Below are 21212 nucleotides of genomic sequence, written 5' to 3' on the forward strand. Positions count from 1 at the left end.
GCACTTTTTCACGTCATATTCTAAATTAAATGATGTTTACCAAAGCTACAAACTACTAGCATTTCGGAACGACCACTGCTGAGAAGAAATGGCGAAAGAAACTCATTTAAACAGTGTTGGTCCCTATTATACCAGAAGGGCTTACCATTTTTTAAATATAAATATATATTTAAAAAGGTCATAATGCTGAACTGCTACACTGGAGGTCCCAGGTTCGATAACCGGTCAGGTCAAGACGGATAATAATATTTTTACTGTATATGTTATAAAGTATAGTATCGTTGAGTTAAATTAGCATCCCCTAATACAAATCTCGATCTTTTACTTTGGAGCTAACGCAATGCAATTTGTTCATATATATTAATTTATCTTTGAACTCACAAGTAAAAAACATAGTATATAACCTTATGTTTCATGAATTAAAGTAATTTAATTACAGTTTAACAAATATATCAGTGTCATAGCATAAAACAAAGTAGTTTTCAGCTGTCTGTCCCTATGTATGCGTAGATCTTTAAAACTACGCAACGGATTTTGACGCTGGTTCTTTTAATAGATAGTGCGAGTCCTGAGGAAGGTTTGGGAGTATAATTTTTATAGTGTTACCCGAACGAAGTCAAGACGCGCCGCTAGTTAAATATAAAGGCATTTAGTGTGTGATGTTTAATCTAGAAAAAGCTAATCGTGTTAAGATTATTGCTAACAAATATGATTTTTACGAGCTCCGATTCTTGGCGTTTAATAACGTTATATGCCGGACGCAGAGTGCTCTTACAAATGAGGTTATATCCCGGGGCGGCCCTACCAGTATGCGCCCCTGTGCCTTCATAAACCTGGCGCCCTCTTGTATCAAAATTGTGATTATTGCAGATTCTACAATCGATCTATTCATCCTACTAATACTACTGATATTATAAATGTCAAAGATAATGAGGAATGTATGAGTGTATGTATGTTTGTTACTCTTTCACGCAAAATCTATTGGATGGATTTTTATGAAATTTGATGTTATACTTTTTATCCCGAAATTACTATGGGATGGGAAGCTCTGGGGCGTAGCTAGTACTATATAAATATGAAAGTCTGCCTGTCTGTCTGTCACGCTTTCACGGCTAAACTGTTGGGCTGATTGTGTTGAAATTTGGAATAGATAATAATAACCTGAGGTCAAATCAATATTTCTTTTATCTATGGTTCAAACAGAGTTACCGTGGCAACAGCTAGTCTTATTATTAATATTATAAAAAGAAGTCCACTTGTCACGTCTGTCTGTATAAACGCTATAAACTCAAAAATTATAAGACTGCTTTTTGTACGGTTTTGACTAAGTAATAGATAATGCGATTCCTGACTAAGGTTTATTTATTATGGTTTTACTTGAGCGAAACCGGGACGGGCGGCTAGTTATCAATATATATAAAACTCCTCCATGACTGACAGACAAAGAACCAGTTATTAACTTCCTCACTAAGCCAAACTGTACCGAATTCGTATACATATATTTTAAAAATATTCCGTTACCAAAAACGGCAAAACTTTAACCCATATTGCCGACTGCATTGTCCCGTAAATTGCATTCTTATGCATTCCTACTGAGATGCATTAGCGCTAAGAGCTACATTGTGTAGATTTATGCATATAATATGACATAGTGAGGACATAATAAAGTCGTCACATGCATTTTATTGACGCATTAAATGTGATGTGAAATGTGAAATATTTTGTCGGTTTGGAAGATGATCATTACTTTATTTAACGTCTTCGGCTGATCGTAAAAGTTGATTAAAGAAAGTACAGGATATACAAGATGAGTTACACATATTTATTACCACGTAATTATTTGTTGATTAGATGTCTATATAAATCACAAATCCCACGTAATATTGTAAATGCGAAATTATATGTTTGTTTGTTACCTCTTCACGCTACATCTATTCAACCAATCTTCTTGAAATTTCTCGTACATGTAGTCAAGAGTACGGAGAAAAACATATACCTTAAATTTCGGGGAAAAGCGCTGTTCCCGTGGAATATCAACGCAAGCGAAGCCTTGACAGCTGATAGGGAACGATAGCATTCCAAAAGAGTTGGGTTGAAGTCAGATAGGCGTAAAACCATAGCCAAATCTTTTATTTTAAGCAAACCCTGGCTATGGTGCCACACCCGAGAATGTAACTAGGAACAGATAGGTGAGCTTAGGAAAAAATGCGGCTCAAGCGACCAAACATACCTGGGGTAATGTGTATGAAAATACCAACCCTAAAATAGAAAAATGGTCTACGTGAGAATGTCTACTTTTGTTATTGATATTGGCAAAATACCCCAATAAAAGGCGCTAGATTAAACTGACTCACCTCTATTACGAACGAAGTAATTTCAAAAGAATGTTAATTGACCTCCGCATGTATGTTTATGACGCTATCAATACTAAGGGTCGGTTCGTGAGCAGAAAAACGTAGAATACGCCATTTTGTCTAAACGTCAGCGGCGCGCTGGTTATAATCCTTACATATTATAAAACAAAGTCCTCTGTCTGTCTGTCTGTTCGCGATAAACTCAAAAACTACTCGCACGGATTTTCATGAGGTTTTCACCAAGAGATAGTGTAGTTCCTGAGGAAGATTTAGGTGGATAATTTATTACGGTTTTATCCGAGCGAAGCTAGTACGGGCCGCTAATAAACGATAAAATTGACCGGTGCAACTCACCGTGAGTCGTAAACTGACTTCGGATTAACTATAGTTTTGTTAAAGCCTTGAGTCTCGTAAACTTATGTTTATTCATAAAAAACTTGAAGCGCATACGCAGCTAGGTACATTATGTTTTGTCTTCTGTCAAAACGTCTCTTCTGCTTGGTCAATTTTTAAAATTTGGTGTTGTGTAGATAAGAACTTGGTTTAATACATAGGGTAAATTTTATTCTGAAAATATCCGACTCCTGTGGGATTTGGTCAAAAAATCTGATAGATAATGGCGCTTTGTAAAATAGATGGCGCTACTGTGCATGTAGGTATTTTTAAAAATAATTACCGGTGTAACAACCGCGGGGCGTAACTAGTATGAATATAAATAAGATAATATTCGTACAACAAACACAGCTAACCCTGAATAACCAGTTTATTAAGCCGTATTTCCGGTGGCGGGCCGCGTCACACCCCTACTTCCGGTCCGCCATGTCACTTTCACATTTCCACTTTTGACATTTGACAAGAAGGTTTCAGTTTGACAACGAAGTTTACAGGATTGTTTAGTACTGTTTCCCAATTAAATTATTTATTTTAAAGAGTATTTTATTTTGTTACTGTATTATATAGGCAGTTATTCTAAATTTATTCCAATTTGTGTACGTCTAGGTGATATAACTTAGGTGACAATTCATTCGAGTTTTTTGTTCACTTCACCATTAATTTACTCAAGCGATAATTTGCGAGATTTTTTTTTTAGGACAAATCACACAGATTGAGATAGCCCCAAAGTAAGTTCGAGGTTTGTATTATGGGAACTCAATGATACTATATTTTATAACAAATATATATATATATATATATATATATATATATATATATATATATATATATATATATATATATATATATTACTATGTATAATAATACCCGGGCCAATCAGAAAAAGATCATTTTCCCAATTATCATTTGACCCGAGAGTTCCCGGGTTCGATCCCCGGTCGGGTCATGATGGAAAATGAGATTTAAAACAATATATTACATAAATAGGGATAAATTTTCAAACCAAAGCCGAGTTAATATAGGAAACGTTTTATTGTAAACGTAATCTATTCGTGTACGAAATCACATCAAAATCAGTCGAGTAAATTTTGCTTGTTTGAGTAACAAACGTCGTCACTCACACACATTCAAACTTTCGCATTTATTAGTTGGAGAATTTGCGTTTACGTGTAAATACTTTCAGAAAAGCTTGACTTCCGACATTACGACACAACTATATAGCCTAAAGGAGCAACAGAAAAAAAAATATCGCAATATATTAAGGTAATGCCGCTCCGATACGGCGACGCGGTCACAACATGTCAGCCAGCACACGCGAACTCCTTACATGACGTCACAAGGACGCGTTTCCATTACACCTTTTTAAAATTATTTATTTATTAAACTTTTTTATTCCAAGTACTCGTATAAAGTATTTATATACAATCTAGCTGCGCCCCGGGGCTTCGCTCTCGTGGGAAAATCGAGATAAAAAGTATTCTATGTGTTATTCAATGGTTATATTCTACCCTTGTATCAAATCTCATAACTAAAGGCCCAGTAAATTTTGCGTGAAAGAGTAACAAACATACATACATCCTTACAAACTTTCGCATTTATAATATTAGTAGGATGGCGAACTTAATGCTAAAAGCATTCTCTCCCAGGAAAAAATTAAGCGACGCAAAAAATAACCTTATACAATAAAATAACCTTACGTATACTTCAATATAATGATAATTACATAAGTTAAAACAAACTACATAAATATACCTACAACATATATTATGTGATGTTTATTTATAAATTAGTTAAAGTTAATAATCTTCCTATCGTGTTCAATAAACCACATCGTAGACAGAGAATCCGTTGAAAAATAATCACATAGAAAAATATCGTATCGTACCGTACGTGGCAATGGAAACAATCACGCTCAATGAGTCCAGGAAGAAGGCAATTGTAGGATTGGTGCGTGCGTTTCCAACATATATGCAAATTTATGTTTGTATTATGGAGGGTGGGTCGTTTAATTTTAACCCAAGGCTGAGTCGTGGTGCAAACGTTAATTATATTTCGAATTGTAATTGGAATTAGATATACATAACTGATAGACACATAGGATATGTGTGCCAATGGTAGTCATACTTATACTAAAAACGTCATTGTCCGCGCGAAGTGAAGTAGATAATTACGAAAGCCTGGGCTCCGACGTTTTACGGCTGAGGAAGAAACAGGGTTGGTGCATGCGCATTGTCTGTTAAATATATTTCAACTGTGGCTTTTCTGTTACTATTTAACACTAAATAAACGTTCAATAGAAAAATGACTGTTAACGTGTTCAAATAACAAAATAAATATAATAGTTATTTATTCCAGTAATCTTGGTTACAATATAAAGCTAGGACTTCCCAGTGAGTAATTTAATGAACCTAACAAACATACGCATTTATAGTATTAGTGGGATGGCGAACTTAATGCTAAAAGCATTCTCTTCACGAGTATTTATTTAAATAAATGACCTGCAACTTCCTTAAAAATGCTGTATGAATATTATCACTAGTATAGTAGATATCATGTACCTAGTGGTCCCGTGACTCAACATCACTGGTGACGACTGTGACGTCACTTTGACGTCATCTAGTAGCATGGTGATGTTTAAAATTATAATAAGTATTAATTATTTTTATCATCTTTATATAACAGTGTGAGGAACGGGACAATAGGCAATTTTTCACTCGCACTAGTCAATTCTGACGTGACAATGCTGCAAGCCTTCTGGGCACGATACTTTTGGGACTGGCGTTTTTGTAAAAACGTGACTGTGTAGCTCCAATTTCTGTTCACGAATGCTTTGATTTAAAAAAATATATTTATTTTAATTATATTATTTTTTTTAGTTTTAATTAAGTAGTTGAAAGATAAGCAAATCGAAAACTTTCTGTAGGTATAATAAAATGTATTATCGTCAATAATATAGGTGCAATAACATGTCCGTAAAATGTGTCATTTCATTCAAGCAACTTTCAGAATGTGATCAGTGACCGTTATTACCATTTTTATAAATTTTATACACTGCACAGTTAAAAGAAAACTCGTTAAACAACACGGAACTACGAAGGTTTAATTGCCGATCCGTTAGACTCATTTATAAATTTGTTTATAATTAAATTATTAATTCGCGATCTGTCAGGTGACAGGAATTTGTACGTGTGGACTATACGGCATTTTTACAATGATATTTATAATTATTTTAACGGATATTTCTTTTATGTTAGTCTGGGAGTAAAATGAATATTGTAACTGTATGTAACAAATAAAACAAATGTTTCGAATTGTCGCAGATTGTAAAAGTGGAATTATGTATTGTACACAGCAAAAATATAGCCATTTCGCTCTTTCTATCTCGATTTTTAAAATCCCTTTCTGTTCTCCCACGTTGGTCTAGAAGCGAAACAAAAATAAAATATAGTATGTATGTATCAGCTGCTTCTCCATCTGCCCAGATAGTAGAAATCAATCAAGGGAAAGAGCTATAAACAAGAGTTTTTCTCAGGGACGATGCGTTAGCAAACTATCACTTTTTGCTATTTTTTATAATCAAAATAAAATAAAATGCGATACCTTTTTGCATGTATCATATATATAGGGCTTGTATGGCAGTGCACCATGGACACACAAGTGACGTCACAAATGTTGAAGCTAAAAAGATTCAAGCTGGAACAGCCCACAGACATTTAATCCTTGTAAAAGTTTAATATCTGTTGAATAGCCTATTTATTATGAGAAGAATATCCAGTTAATAACCCTTAATTGACATTTCGAATCAGTGTGGGAGAAGAAACAGGTGGTATATATTCTATGTTTTGACATCGTCCCCGGACCAGCGTGGAGCATGATTGATTGCCCTAAGCAAACGTGGTTTCCAGTTTCGAGACTGGCTCTGTCTGCCTCGTGAGGTATAAAGACGTAACTGTATATATACCAATCAATCATTTCTGTGTTTCGACCGGATATCAATTGCCTATTAGAAGCAACAACATGTTTGAAAAAAAGTACATTTCTGCTGAATATACGTAGATATACGTAGATACAAAAATACATTCGCGCCGTTTTCCCCAAAAAAAAAGCAACACTCATTCTCGTGCAATGTCACGGGAGTTATGTCAGACGTGAATAAATATTATTATCTATAAAAATAGTCGAAAACGTGCTGGTAAAGGGAATTAAAATGTGGACAACGTTAGTCTATTTCTGTCCGGCCCGGCTTGGCGCGCGGCCAGGCCACAGCGACACTTGCGCGAACGATGGTTACTATGATTGTGTATTTACCTGCCTTTTTGTATCACTACATCTAGACTAATGGTGCGGTATGACATGAACAACTTAGTCTCTCATATTTCCAGTTGCATTCCGGGCTGTGACGCCGCAAAGTTTGGGATCAGCTTAAAAAATAGGTCTTAAAGTTTTTAAGATTCGGCTTTGATTTTCCTTTGTCAAACCTGCATAGGAATGCTATGTTGCCTAGCAGTTCATAATGTGTCTCTAGACGAGTATATATAGGTATTCTAGAGTGGAACTAGGCGTCATATAAATGGTGAGATGGCAACATGTATACTTAACCCGGTGATATTATTTTTGGTCATAGTCTAGAATTTGGTATAGAAACTCATTCAAACATTGTTGGTCCCTATTATGCCAGAAGGGCTTACCATTTTTTAAATATAAATTTATGTATAATTTTTTATCAGTAATATAACAATGTAAGTACACAATAAAGTACATGGTCAAAAGGTATACTGAAAAATATTATGATTGTGATCAAGTGCTGATGAAAGGAATATATATATATATATATATATATATATATATATATATATATATATATATATATATATATATATATATATATATATATATATATATATATATATATATATATATATATATATATATATATATATATATATATATATATATATATATATATATATGTGTGTGTGTATAAAAAACTTTTAATAAAAGATCGAGCTGATCAGTTCGCCCGGCAGCACCCGTTCACGAGTTGACGCGTCAGTCATCGCGAAGCTCAACCACAATAGAGGAAACCTCCCGACCCGATCCACGATCCACGATCCACTTATTAAAAAATAGTTAAACCTAAACATTTAGAACGATACACATAATGTCTAAACAAAAAATCTATTAAAATATCCAGCTACGATCATTCAATATTTTGTTCGTAGCTGACTACGACACAGCTCTGAACCATCTACGGCGATACCCGCTGTCGTAGACGTGCTACGATTTCTTCGTGTTAAACGGTTAACTAGATATTTTGTCAAAAGACCTCTAGAAAATTCAGGGATACATTTCTGTCATTCCATATCAGAGCGCTGGCGTTTGTAATAACTTTATTGCACGAAAATAAGTACATTAATCAAAATTAATACAAGAAAGATAATGTTCTAATTTGTAAATTTTTTCGCGGGTCCGGCTTCGATGCGTTTTGCAACACACACACACAGCACACAGCCTGTTTGCAACCGGGGATAAGGATGAGACGAGAGACATTTGTCAGTTTAGATTTCGGGTCGTAATTTTTTTTCTGATATCAATCGACCAAAACGTTATTTGAAAATGGTAGTACACTTTTAGAACGTCTAGTTTAATAATAAATTAATTTGGTTTATAAAGGAAATATGGAAAAAAAGGGAAAGAATAAAAACTGAAAATTGTTTCACTCCACAATAACAGGCATAGATGGCGCTTCAGATACGCCTATTGTGTCTTTTCATTGTCTATGGCCAGTTTAAAATGAGCTCTCTAGTTTCCGACATCACAGGCTTTTATACTGGAGATGAGAAATGGAAAACATCGACGGAGGTCTATGTAAATTGGACAGTATATAGCAACTAATAACAATATAGTTTATGGTACGGTATCAATGATAGCGACTGCTTGAAAGGTTGCGATGACACCTTTATACAAGCTGTTATTTAACTTGCAATGTAAGTATCTCGGGTGGAATCTTGCAACTCAGTTTTGAAGCAGATATCTTCGACTGATTGAGCTGAAATTTTGTATTCACAATTAAATGTTGTTTTTGTTTAGTTTGGATGACAATGTATGGGCATGACCCTGGTGGTGTAATCAGAAACGGCTCGCGACGATTAAACTTTTCAACCATTTCTATAGGACATGATTTTTTGTCACGCATTGAATGCTATTAGAACTATCTGACAAAAAAGCTTGTGTCAAAAATGTCATTTTTTTAAAATAATAATAATAATATTTGCAATAGCCCATTCTCAGTCCATCCAAATTTCATTCTATAGACCAGTACTTCTATCCATTATTCTGTAATAGTTCACACTCCCGCCGAGACCTGCTCATGGGCATATCATTTCATTGGTATATCCGGGAGCGGGTCTTGGCGGGAGACCTACACAACATCAAAATTCTCCAAAGGGCCTCTACGTGTTGGATCCATATCCCCACGCAAGCCTCTCAAAGGACCGGACTTAGTGCCGTGAATCCCAAAAGGAGATACAAATAATAATAATAAATAAATAAATGGACAACACTCAACGGCCCACACTGAGCACTAAGCTTGAATCGTGGGTCCGATGGACAGACATAATAATAGGAGTTCCTGTAAGAACATACAATATTCTTGGACGTGAAACACAAGACACGTTTTTTCTATTGAATGTCAAAATTTATTTTTATTGAAATTTTTTCATACATCAAATGAATAATTCAAAAAACGGATACAAATCTCCGTCCATTAATTTTCAATTAGAAGCGCATGTTCACGTGTTTACGTGTGTTACTGAAACAAATAAACAAACAACCGGTAACTGTGATGAAACAGGATTGCGCATATTTTAAACTGCATGAATTAGAGGTGAATGAACTTTGTGGGTACCTATATAGTATTAGTAGCTTGTTGAGTTTAGCTTACCTCTAGTACCTGCATATTTCCGGTTGCGTTTGGGGTTGTGGCGCCACTAAGCCCGGGAAAATAAAAAATATATCCTATAGCAATCTTGGATAAAGTACCTCTCAAATGGTGAAAGAATTTTTGAAATCTTTTCGGTAGTTTCCGGAGATTACCCGCCTCAAACATACAAACTCACAAACGCAAACGCTTACCTCTTTATAATAATATTATAGAACTGATAATGTATATTATGTTATTTTAGGGTTTCATACTGAAATTGATAAACTAGTGTTCGATAAATTTATACAGTAAGTATTTATGTCTTAATCGCAGGAAGCAGTAATGACTGGCTCAGGAATGCGCCGTTGTGAATACTCCGGTTCGTGAGAAAGCTCGAAATAAACAAACACACAAATCACACGCGACGGTCTTTGTTCGTCGCATTACGAAATTATTGTCGTAATATAATTCTAGCTACCGTATTTTAATAATTAAACTGTATTTTTATAATTAATTTTTACAATTGACATCTTTTTTACCTCATTCCCACTCGTGTGGGGTCGGCAGTGTGTAACACCTTCCATATAACTGTCATCGTCATCAACAGCCATTTAAACGCCCCCACTGCTGGGGCACATGACTTTTTTATCAATACATATAATAAAACAGTAGAAAAAAAATCTGTACATTGAATATATTTACATAAAAACAAAATTAGGCGACAGAGTCATAGCAATAGAGTAAGAATTTGAAAAATAAAATCTGTTCGTCTGTATGTCTGTCTGTTTGTCCGTTTGTACACGCTAATCTGGACGGATTCAAATGAAACTTTTTTGTTATAAAGCTATTAAGCCTGGGTAACATATAGGGAATAAATGATTTTGAAAACTGGAACACCTGATGGAGAACTATGATGGTCCAGCTAAACAATAGGAAATATAGAAATGACGCCTTAACAAAAGTTGTTCAGTCTGATGAGCATTTCCTGTTGAAGTATAAAAATCGAAAATCTGGAACACCTGAAGAAGGTCATAATGGTCCAACTGAACAATAGGAAATATACAAATGACGCGTTAACAAAAGTTTTTCAGTCTGTTGAGAATCTTCTGTATAGGTATTACGCTTTGTATATACAATTAAATTTGTCTAATAATTTTGACTCCTTACCAAAAATTATTCGGCCACGCGAACGAAGTCGCGGGCATCATTGATAAATATATGGATAAGCCACAACGTGGGCCTATTGCGGATTGACGGGTTTTAACGACTGCAAATACAACCGGCGCCAACGGCTTGACGAGCCTTGCGAAGCACGGAGGAGCTCAAGATACATTTTTGGTCACCCATCCCATGACCGACCATTGTGAGACCATAGCAGCACAGGTCGAGTGCGCTATCCACTAGTGCGACTTTGCTATTTACATATCACCATCGTCTCGACTCGCAGTCAGGCGTAGCGAACCAATCACAGTACGCCATTGTGACGCAACGACAACCACACTCCAATGTGATTGGTTCGCTGCGTCTCACTTCGATTCGACTCGATAGTGAGAAGTGAAAAGCAAACCCGCACTTCGCCCTCAGCTCCACACTGTCGCCGAACTCAGATATATATGCCGACGCGAATGCGTTAACATTGCGTATTTAATATGAGTGCTTCTATTTACCGCAATGCAAAACCAGCAATGTATACCGAATCCGTTCGACGACAGTGTGGATTCATGAGAGAGTTTACATATCTGATTAACTGCATTTTTATCGATACATAAAACGTAAAATTGAATATTACGTAGTCTTGACCGACATCCAAAAAACAAATAAATTTGAATAAACAATTCGAACAATACGCGTTAAAACACGTAAAACTGTTAATTTTGGCGCCAATAAATAAATATACGTCCATCTTAACACCGTAGCGCCATCTGGCTGAAAAGGGCGGCGTTTATTTGAAATTAGATCGATGAATTGGTCTTTTATTAGATTTTTATGGGATTCTTTTAATCTGTTTTCTATTTCTACCAAATGGTTTTTTCTTCCGAGTCCTGACATATATTCCCGAGATATCGATAATAATAAGTTATGAGCGGACGCACGTAACAAACGCGGGCGAAGCCGCGGGAAAATTTATTTGATAAATGATATGAATAAATAAACCGAATTAAAAATTCACGTGTTTATGTATCTAGATGGTGAAATCGGTCTGTAGATTAAGAAATCCATAAGAATATACGCAATTAACATTTCTAAATGCTTCGGAGAGAGAGAGAGAGATGTGTTGATTTATGAATTAAGATTAAAAAAAATATTTATTTATTCATTCATACAACTACCATTACAGGTATACACCTAATGCGATAGTGAAGACTTATATACTATTTATTACAACACATAACAAATGACAAATAGACTCTTGTGAATTCACTTAGGCGATTTATCTTGATTTCAAGAGATTTTAATGGAGAACAAGAGTATTAATGAATTGGTTCCACTAGATCCCGTCTCCACCATTACATTTATTTATTATTAAAATTAATAAATCAAAAGATAGCAAAAATTTCACTTTCAGAAACACTTCAACTTATCATCAAGTTTATAATGCAAAAGGAATAAAACGTTGAAATATTTAATTAAAAGCTATAATAAAAGCTTATGCCTCTAGTAACTGGGCGCGGGTTTGAAAGGTCATGGGTCGGCGTGTTGCCGGGTGGAATCTCAACAGACAACTGATTGCCTGGGTGGAGCCTGAATGTCTACCTCTCCCACCCTTCTTCTTGTGTTCCCGGTTGCAGTCGGGTGTGACGCCACGAAGCCCAGGCTCAGCGAAAAAGTGAATCTTAAAATTATGCCCATTCGGCGCCTACTTAACCCTCCTTGGACTGTCCCTTAGTCGCCTTAAGAAACTAATTTAAAAACAGTTTTGGTTCCTATCGTGTCAAAAGGTCTAACCATGTCTTTTTTGTATATTTTTTGTACTTGTAGAGAGTTTTACTTCACTGGTGTTCACTTTATGCTAGCTCCACCGGACACATATGCGAATGCGTGAACATTGCGTATTTAGTACATATGAGTGATTTTATTTATATACCGCAATGTATACCGAATCCGCCAAAGTTTGGCAAACTGTTCGATGACTGTGTGGAGATGGTATTATACCACTTAAGCGGTTTGAATCCTAGTCACGCTACATGAGTTTGTATACCTAGTACCGCCATCTTGTGGCAGTAGACGAATACTGTAAAATCAACTATCTACCAATGTGCCCTCACAATATTTTCCTAAGCCGATCTATGAAAAAAGACACTAATCAGATTGGTATACAAACTCATGTGGCACGAGTAGGATTCGACGAACCTAGGACCTTTTGATCACAACCAACGAGTTAAATGTTTTGGTGCCACGTCTTCATCCCTCACGGGATAGACAGAGTCATGACCAGGTTTGGCTGTATGTTTGTAGTTTCTCTGTTTGGAATCTCCAGCTGATAGCCCTTTCCCTTGATTGATTTTTACTGTCTGCGCGGGGGAGAAGCAGCTGGTATGTTATATATTTTTGTTTCCAGTATGGGAGACAACAGAAAGGGATAAAAGCGAGAGAAAGAGCGAGACGGTTATGTTTTTGCTCCCTACTTACTAAAATATTTTCTGGAGTCTACGTTATAATGTCATTGCCCTGAAATGGCATTTTCAGCGCTAGTGCTCGCAGCTTGAAAGCTTACAAGAGCTTTATGCAAGATAATATCTTACTTATATTATAAAATGCGAAAGTTTGTGAGAATGTATGTGTGTATGTATGTTTCTTACTATTTCACACAAAATCTACTGGAATGGATCTGTTGTCATTTGGTACACGGGTAAAATAATTTGGAATAACACATATATTATTTTTTATCCTTATAAGGGCACGGGGCGCAGCTAGATTTTTCATATTTTATCTGAAAAAAATGTGCCAATAAATGACTTTTCGCCTTATTTTATATCAATTTTCATATACAAAACAGAAATAAAAACCCCAAAGATTTTCTGAAGGAGATATTTGTGAATTTGTATTATGTACTTACATACTACCTTCAATTCAATATGACAGAAGTATAACAGCATTTTTTTGTGTGCATATTTTGTGCATTTTTCGCCCTTTTTAATGCATTTTTCGGCATTTTGATATTGCATTATATGTAATACGATATTTACACAGAACCTTCTCAAGTAGGACTGACATTCCAAAAATTAGTGGTACAAGCTAGATACATACATACATACGTATATGTTTTTACTCAGCGACGCATAACCTACTGAATGGAATATGATGGAATTTTTAGTACAATCGTTGAATATACAAAGAATGTTTCTAAACAAATATAAATGTGAATTTCCCACGGTTACATTTATTTTTTCAGGGTGAAAGGTACCCTATTTCCTTCTCCGTACTTGAAACTAAGCGTATGCAAAATTTCAAGAAGATTTGTTGAGCTGGTAATGCGTGAAGAGGTAACAAACGCACAAACTAACTTTCGCATTTAAAATATTAGGATTAGTTAAGATAAACGTACCGAGTAATGTATCAAGTCGTGATATTTTTTAATGAAAACTTATGAAGAGCTTTTCGCCAATGATTAGTAGCGACACCTAACGGCATGTATAAGGAACGCCGTATGAAGTATTTGTAGGTTAACTCCCTGAAATTAGGAAAAAAAAAAACAAATTGGATTTAATCAATATTGTCTAACGATGTACATTATCGTATTTTAATCATAATTAAATTGTGTGGTAAATTGAAGAATGTAAGGTTTTTTACCATTATAGTCAATAAAATTGAATTTGAGGTGTGTTTCTAAAAGATATAACTAGGTATGTGAGCTTAAAACTATAAACTTAATAAATAAAGCGATATTGATCGAATTTATGTTCCATGAATAGAATAAGTAGCTTGAAAAGCTCAAAATGTGTGCGATATAAAACTTTTCAGGATAATATTGTATGAAATTGAGCTTTTAGGCTCGTTGGAGTGGATCTGTGCGCGGGGCTTTCTAATATTTCCGTCCATGTGTTAGCTAGCTAGCTCGTTTAAAATTATCTTATGTACTTACCTATCCAGCTTCTCTCCCAGACTGAAATACCATTACAAAACTATCCAGACACGATCCACACGCGCGAAAAACTTATAGAAAAACGAAAAAATACAAGCCATACGTTAAAAAAACCGAATTTTAAAAACGATAATGTGATTCTTACATAATTCGTCGGCCATTGGCGGGGAACGCACGCGAATATCGACCTTAAACACGTCGGTATTCAAGCGTACATATTCCATTTTCCGTGCACCATAGCTATTTCGGATCGGCTGCGCCGGCGACTTGCAACCTTGAATTTGGAGCGTTTATACACCTTTAATTTTAGCCGGTTAACCTACATACGGAACCAATGGATGTTGGGTTGATCAATATCGCGCATGCGCCGTGGATTTGGGTTTTTGCTACGCGATTGAGGTCGGCTGGTCCATCAGGTGTCGGAGGCCGCGGGCGACTGATGGCGGTCGCTACTAAAGAGATTCGCGCAGGCGCCTCGCGATACTGTCTAACCTAACGATCGAACTTGCTTGCCAGTGGAGAACAGGTGTTTGACGAAGATATTCTGATGGCTAGATCTGGATTCAGAAAAAAGCTACTCTTTTCCAAAACGTTTTTAAGCCTTTTTCTGATAACTTTAAAAAATTCTTACAATTTGCATTTAATCGATGCTAAAAAGAGATTTAATAGCCAGAAGTTAAAAATAGACCTCAAAATTGCAGTAACATAAGCAATAAAGATAATCTTGTAATTGAAGTAAGCTACTATTAGCGCCACACGCGGTGTAAAAGGGAAGTAATTAAATCTCAAGTCCTCGTGTTTACGCGATCCAATAGCATAATAAATAACACAGAATGTAAATAAATACTTGGACAATTATTAATTTAAAAATATTACAAAACGAAACAAAATGTGTAGATAATTAGAAAATGGAAATTTTGTGAAATTTAAAACTAAATACAATACTACCGCCATCTAGTATAGCTTTTAGAACTAATAGTTTTGAAGAAAATCTCGTACAAGCACACAATAATAGAGCTATCTAGCGGAATTTTCAGGAAACTTCAGTGAAGCGTTCCCGAAACTCACCGTAGACAAAACTATAGACATGGTTGCAGTCATAGAAGAAAGAGAAAGCGTATTAGAAATACATGAGAAGAAACGAGAAAGAGCTCACATGTGGACTCGTATTTAGTATGAGTTCTTTTATTTACCGCAATGAAAAAACAGCAATGTATACCGAATGTCACTATACAATCACTCATATTATTATGAACTAGATGTTGCCCAGGGCTTCGCTCCCGTGGGAATTTTGAGGTAAAATGTAGCCTATTGCAATCTTGGATAATGTATCTTTCTAATTGTGAAAGAATGTTTGAAATCGGTTCAGTAGTTTCGGAGATTGCCCGACTCAAAAATACAAAGTCACAAACGCTTACCTCTTTATAATAATAGTATAGATGAATAAGTACAGTCAGCGTCAAAAGCATCTAGACAGTATTTATTTTTAAACCTTTTCTCTGAGGCATAATTAAAGTAGATTAAGCTTGAAGAGGTAAGAAACTCACTTTTGACGACCTCGGTGGCGCAGTGGTAAAGTGCTTGCCTCTGAACCGAGAGGTCCCGGGTTCGATCACCGGTCGGGTCATGATGGAAAATGATCTTTTTCTGATTGACCCGGGTCTTGGATGTTTATCTATATATGTATTTGTTATAAAATATAGTATCTTTGAGTTAGTATCCCATGACACAAGTCTCGAACTTACTTTGGGGCTAGCTCAATCTGTGTAATTTGTCCTCATATATTTATTTATTTATTTATTTATTTAGTTTCCAATACAAAATTAGCTGGGGTTGTGGTGAATTGTGATGCATGTGAAGAGAAAACATCAATAGCTTTTAATTTAATTTATTTCCAAATAAAAATGTACAATTGTTAATATTGTGAACAGTCACAAGACGGATTAATAATGTATACAATTAAATTTACAAATTAGGACAATCACCCTGAAATACATTTTCATTATCAATTTAATTTCAACTATATATTTATAGTAATGGTAACTACTAATTGTCAATGACGTAGAGCCATGCCTCATTGTTCGGTCGTGCTCCGTTGCGACGACGCAGCAGGTCACGCCCGTTGTTTTCTACAGGCGTTAACACTAACGTGCGTTGACCTACATCATATTTTCATGTGTTCATTTCTATGTTGTTCAGCTTTGTTCTGCGTTGTCTATCTACGGACATCGCTCGTAGCATGCTGCGGCTCCGTTGTTTTCCATAGGTTTTGACACTGACGTGCGAATATCCATGCATTTTCTGTATTGTCCATCGATGCATGTGAAAACAACGTAGCGCAACGGTGTAATGGGCCATGGCTCTTGTGTTATGTGTAATATTTATTGAAGTAGGTTAGGTACATTGTTGGTATTTAATACGACCTTTTTGTCCACGCAACGAAAAGCCAGCAATGTACATCGAATCGATACGATTATATCCGATAGTGTGTATCAATAAAGGTTTAAAAGGTTCCGTATTTATTGATATTAAGATAAAACTCGATGAATATGAGTTACACTATTAACTACAGACGTATGTATAAACAAACGTGAAATCGATAATTTTATTTGTCGAATATTCTCTGTAATAAATCAATCGAAAATTATTAAATACCTATACAGATTCGGTTTAATATGTTTAAAAATATAGTTTAGAAATGTAAAAAGGTTTCAAGAAAGATAAAATGTAAATTTATTTCAAACCACAAGCAAACGAAGTTACGGCCACAAATAAATACATTTCAAAATTATTCAAGTATTATGTAATTTTTGAAAAATCGAGTGAAGGACTTGGAACCCGGAACATTGGACCTGGAACCTGGGTTTAAGATTGGTACAATTTTATTTCAATTGATAGTTTCACATTTTTTCACACTCGTTTGAGTTTTTGTGAAAATAAATCAAGTCTACGTATATTAAATTATCGTTTTATTTATATTTCAAATGAAATATAAACGGAAATTCGGAAGTGACTCCAATTGATTGTTAAGTTTTTAAGTATTTGAACTTTTATTTATTAAGGTAGGACCTATACACAACATGACACAATGAATTTAAACAAACAAACGTTATGATTTCAAAAAATATTTATGTCTTCCCTTTTAGCTTCTAACCCATCACTACATATATACATAAAACAAATTCCGCTTCCGCTGTGTATCTGTCTGTCCATATATAGCTTAGATCTTTAAAACTACGGATTTTGATACGAGTTTTTTTAATAGATAGATACGATTCCCGAGGAAGGTTTACGTGTATAATTTGCTCGTATTATGGTTGTACCAGAGCAAAGTCGGGACATCCGCTAGTGAATCTAGATAGATTTCAGTGGAATTTATATACTTGTATGTACATAGCACTAAAATTACGTACTACATAACAACGTTATCTACGAGATAAAATCTCATTATATATCACATCATTCATTCACAATTATATAAACATCCATTCTGTGATTAAATGTATAAAAAAATAATAAACAGCATTTATATTGGAGTACATTTACGTAGGAACATTTGATTGTTTTGTCGTCGAAAAGTGTCCATAGTTTTATCCGATGACGTCATAAGTAAGCGACAAAAACGGCAAAGCAGCGCAACTTGGTAAAATCAAATATATGTGTGCAATGTGGCGGCCTGTGTCGACACCATGGTCTCGTGTTAACCTGCGATGACATGAGGACATCGGGGTAACTCACAGAAGCTTTGCCCAATTATATGTATTTATTAGTGAAAACTTACTTGACAGGCATAATGGCTGCCGTTATCTCCATTTCATATAATATTACGATGACAACAACGACGTGCTAATGTGCGCCTTCTGTCCGTTTAGGTCCCAAATCTAACGTTCGAAATAGATAAATAATCTGCGACGAATTCGTTTAACTGTTTTTTCACGCAAGATTTGTGATTGAGATGGGTAGAATTCGTCAAAAGAAGACCGCGTAACGTAGCCGCCGAATAAGAAATATGCTATGCGCAGCTTAGGAGCTTGGAACAAAGAAATTCACTCATGTACGGCGACACCAGCAACGTCCTAAATCGGGCGTCGCGCTGTTTTGCGCGTTTTTTCGCTAATCTAAGACATAATTGTAATTGACGTGTAATCGTAAGCTAATTAGTAAGTGAGCAAGTGTTAATTAATAAGTGAGCTGTGGTTTTGATGTGCATTTGTTCAAAAACATTAAAACCATAAAAAGTCTAGTCCTCAAATGTTCCAGCATAAAAACACATTAAGAATTTCACTTTTAGTATTTACAGTGACTACCATTATATAAGTAGGAAACAGGCGACCCGAATAGAAGCGTCTACCTACGTGGAATATATGGCAGTAATTAAATGGATATTTTGAACGTCTTTAACAAAAATAAAATCATCTGGATTCCGTATTAATGTAGAGGAGGTAGCAAAAATAGATCCAAATATACTTTCAGTTTTTTCTCGCAGATATTTAATATTTATATAAGTACATAATTCTTGAGATCTCATCGTACATAATCACTCATATAAACGATAAAAATTCACATAAAACTCACTTACCCTACTAGTCCATTATTTTAACATATTTTTAATAAATAATCTAATTTAGGCCACGTAATTAACTTATTACTACATAATTGCTTTATTGTACTCATTTTCTAATCTATAACTACACGGCTAGGTGGCATTTGGACTTTTTCTGAAATATTCATCAATATTTCTTTTGCAAATCATTCATTATAATAAAATCAGGCATACATTGATTTTGAGCAAGCGGTCACTACTCGTATACTGTTTATAACGTCAATTTCAGACAAGACACATCCACATTTTATACGCTGTATATAAAGAGTTGCAAACGTTAACAGTGTTAACGAGTGTTGCTAATCGTGAGGAGACAGTCCGCTCATTTATTTTCTACTTTTCATAGACAGATTCTACGTGTAGATTTAATTGACAGTTCAAAATTTATTTATCTATTATCTTGACTTGTCATCTGTGACATCTAAGACAGAAATAAAATTTGCTCACTTGATGAATATTTCATAAATTATATCAATGCATGATTGCAACAAATCTATATCACTTAGTACTTTCTAACTGGTAAATTTCATTGCAGTTTATACAAGTAATATAAAGGCAAATAATATTTACACATATATTTTATTTATACTTTGCTAGGAGCAATTTCCGAACCAATATGCTATCTACTCATAGGCAGTCATAGAATTAAAATAGTAAAGGGCACAGTGGTTACAAAATGTTACAAAGTTAACTTTTTCAAAACAAATTTCGCCAAAATTATAACAAAGACAAAATATATTACAGAACATTCTGTAACTATTGCGTTGCATTTTAAGAACATCCCACGTAATCATCTATTGTCTACGTAAATTATGAATAAGCATTAGGAAATAAATGAGCACAATATGTACAAGGCATAAACAAAAATATTTAAAATGTGAAAAGTGATGTAAATAAAGACGAAGAATACAATATCGTCGACAAATAACATGATCGTGAATATTTAGGCTAAATCTTCAACTGCTTGCCTTCAAATCTCATGAACTATAAAAAGATATAGAACAATTTAAGAGACAATCGGTGGATACACGGTTTCCAAGTGGAATGTTTATTGATTTTGCCTGAATTCCGGCAAGCCTTATGAATAATTCGTGCACACCAACATTCAACTTATTGTCTTGCTCTAATTAAATGGTGTCAAAGTTTAAAACGATATTAGTTAATTGCAATAAATCACATTTTCGGGTAGTTATCACAGATTTAGGCACTCTCAACGTGGAGTAGGCCACTCTAATATAATTTTCCAAGAGAGCAAGAAATGTTTAGAAATATCCAAACATGCTCTTCATAAGACTTCATCTTAAAAAAACAAATCAACAGATAATGCAAAAATAATCTGCAGTTAATACTTTCGTTATGTCATCTAGATATACTTATTAAAACATTGGCACCATCCGATACTCACGCAAACTACAAAGACGATTTCATTTTATTATATTCAAACCAAATTTTAATTTTCAAGTTATACAATATTGAGTATGAAGTCATAATGACTGTTGCTTGTCAAAATTTACAAACCACAATAATCTGGCAATACTCATGGGCAAAGTCTATATAGGTAACTTCTGTTTCCTTATTTGTGCAAACCTAAGTTTCTACACGATATCTTCTTCCACGAAGAATCGTTTTAGATAAAGCTTTCAACATTTAAATTTAAAATCAATCACTGGGTGTTACTGCCATACTGCATGCCGAAAATTGAGAGGATAACAAAGGCCAGGCCCAAGAACACGGAACCAAGAAGATCTCCGAGCGCAGTGAGGTACGGAATGGCTGCGTTGTCAGGATCCTTCTTCTTCTTCCACATGAGGTGGATGAACATATATGCGAGGTACAGAAGGACCATAACCTAGAAAA

At 35.0% G+C, this 21212-nt stretch overlaps 2 protein-coding genes across 11 annotated transcripts in view; both read right to left on the reverse strand.

Moving 5' to 3' along the window:
* Positions 1 to 15196, reverse strand: part of PMCA (plasma membrane calcium ATPase) — a 139649-nt gene extending 124453 nt beyond the window's left edge. For 2 of the 3 annotated variants that reach the window (XM_053763058.2, XM_053763060.2), the window contains exon 1: positions 14898 to 15196. The gene's annotated coding sequence lies outside the window, so the exon portion shown is untranslated. The other variant, XM_053763059.1, reaches the window with a different exon arrangement.
* Positions 15197 to 19216: 4020 nt separating this feature from the next.
* The window catches only part of LOC128680276 (solute carrier family 41 member 2-like), a 77570-nt gene continuing 75574 nt past the window's right edge, over positions 19217 to 21212 (reverse strand). For all 8 annotated transcript variants that reach the window (XM_053763330.2, XM_053763336.2, XM_053763333.2 and 5 more), the window contains one exon: positions 19217 to 21204. In XM_053763330.2, coding sequence (XP_053619305.1) covers positions 21019 to 21204 — 186 coding nt within the window. In that variant the 3' untranslated portion in view covers positions 19217 to 21018. The remainder of the gene's footprint in view (positions 21205 to 21212) is intronic.

This window comes from Plodia interpunctella, chromosome 23 (genome assembly GCF_027563975.2).
Source record: "Plodia interpunctella isolate USDA-ARS_2022_Savannah chromosome 23, ilPloInte3.2, whole genome shotgun sequence".
NCBI classification, from domain to species: domain Eukaryota; kingdom Metazoa; phylum Arthropoda; class Insecta; order Lepidoptera; family Pyralidae; genus Plodia; species Plodia interpunctella.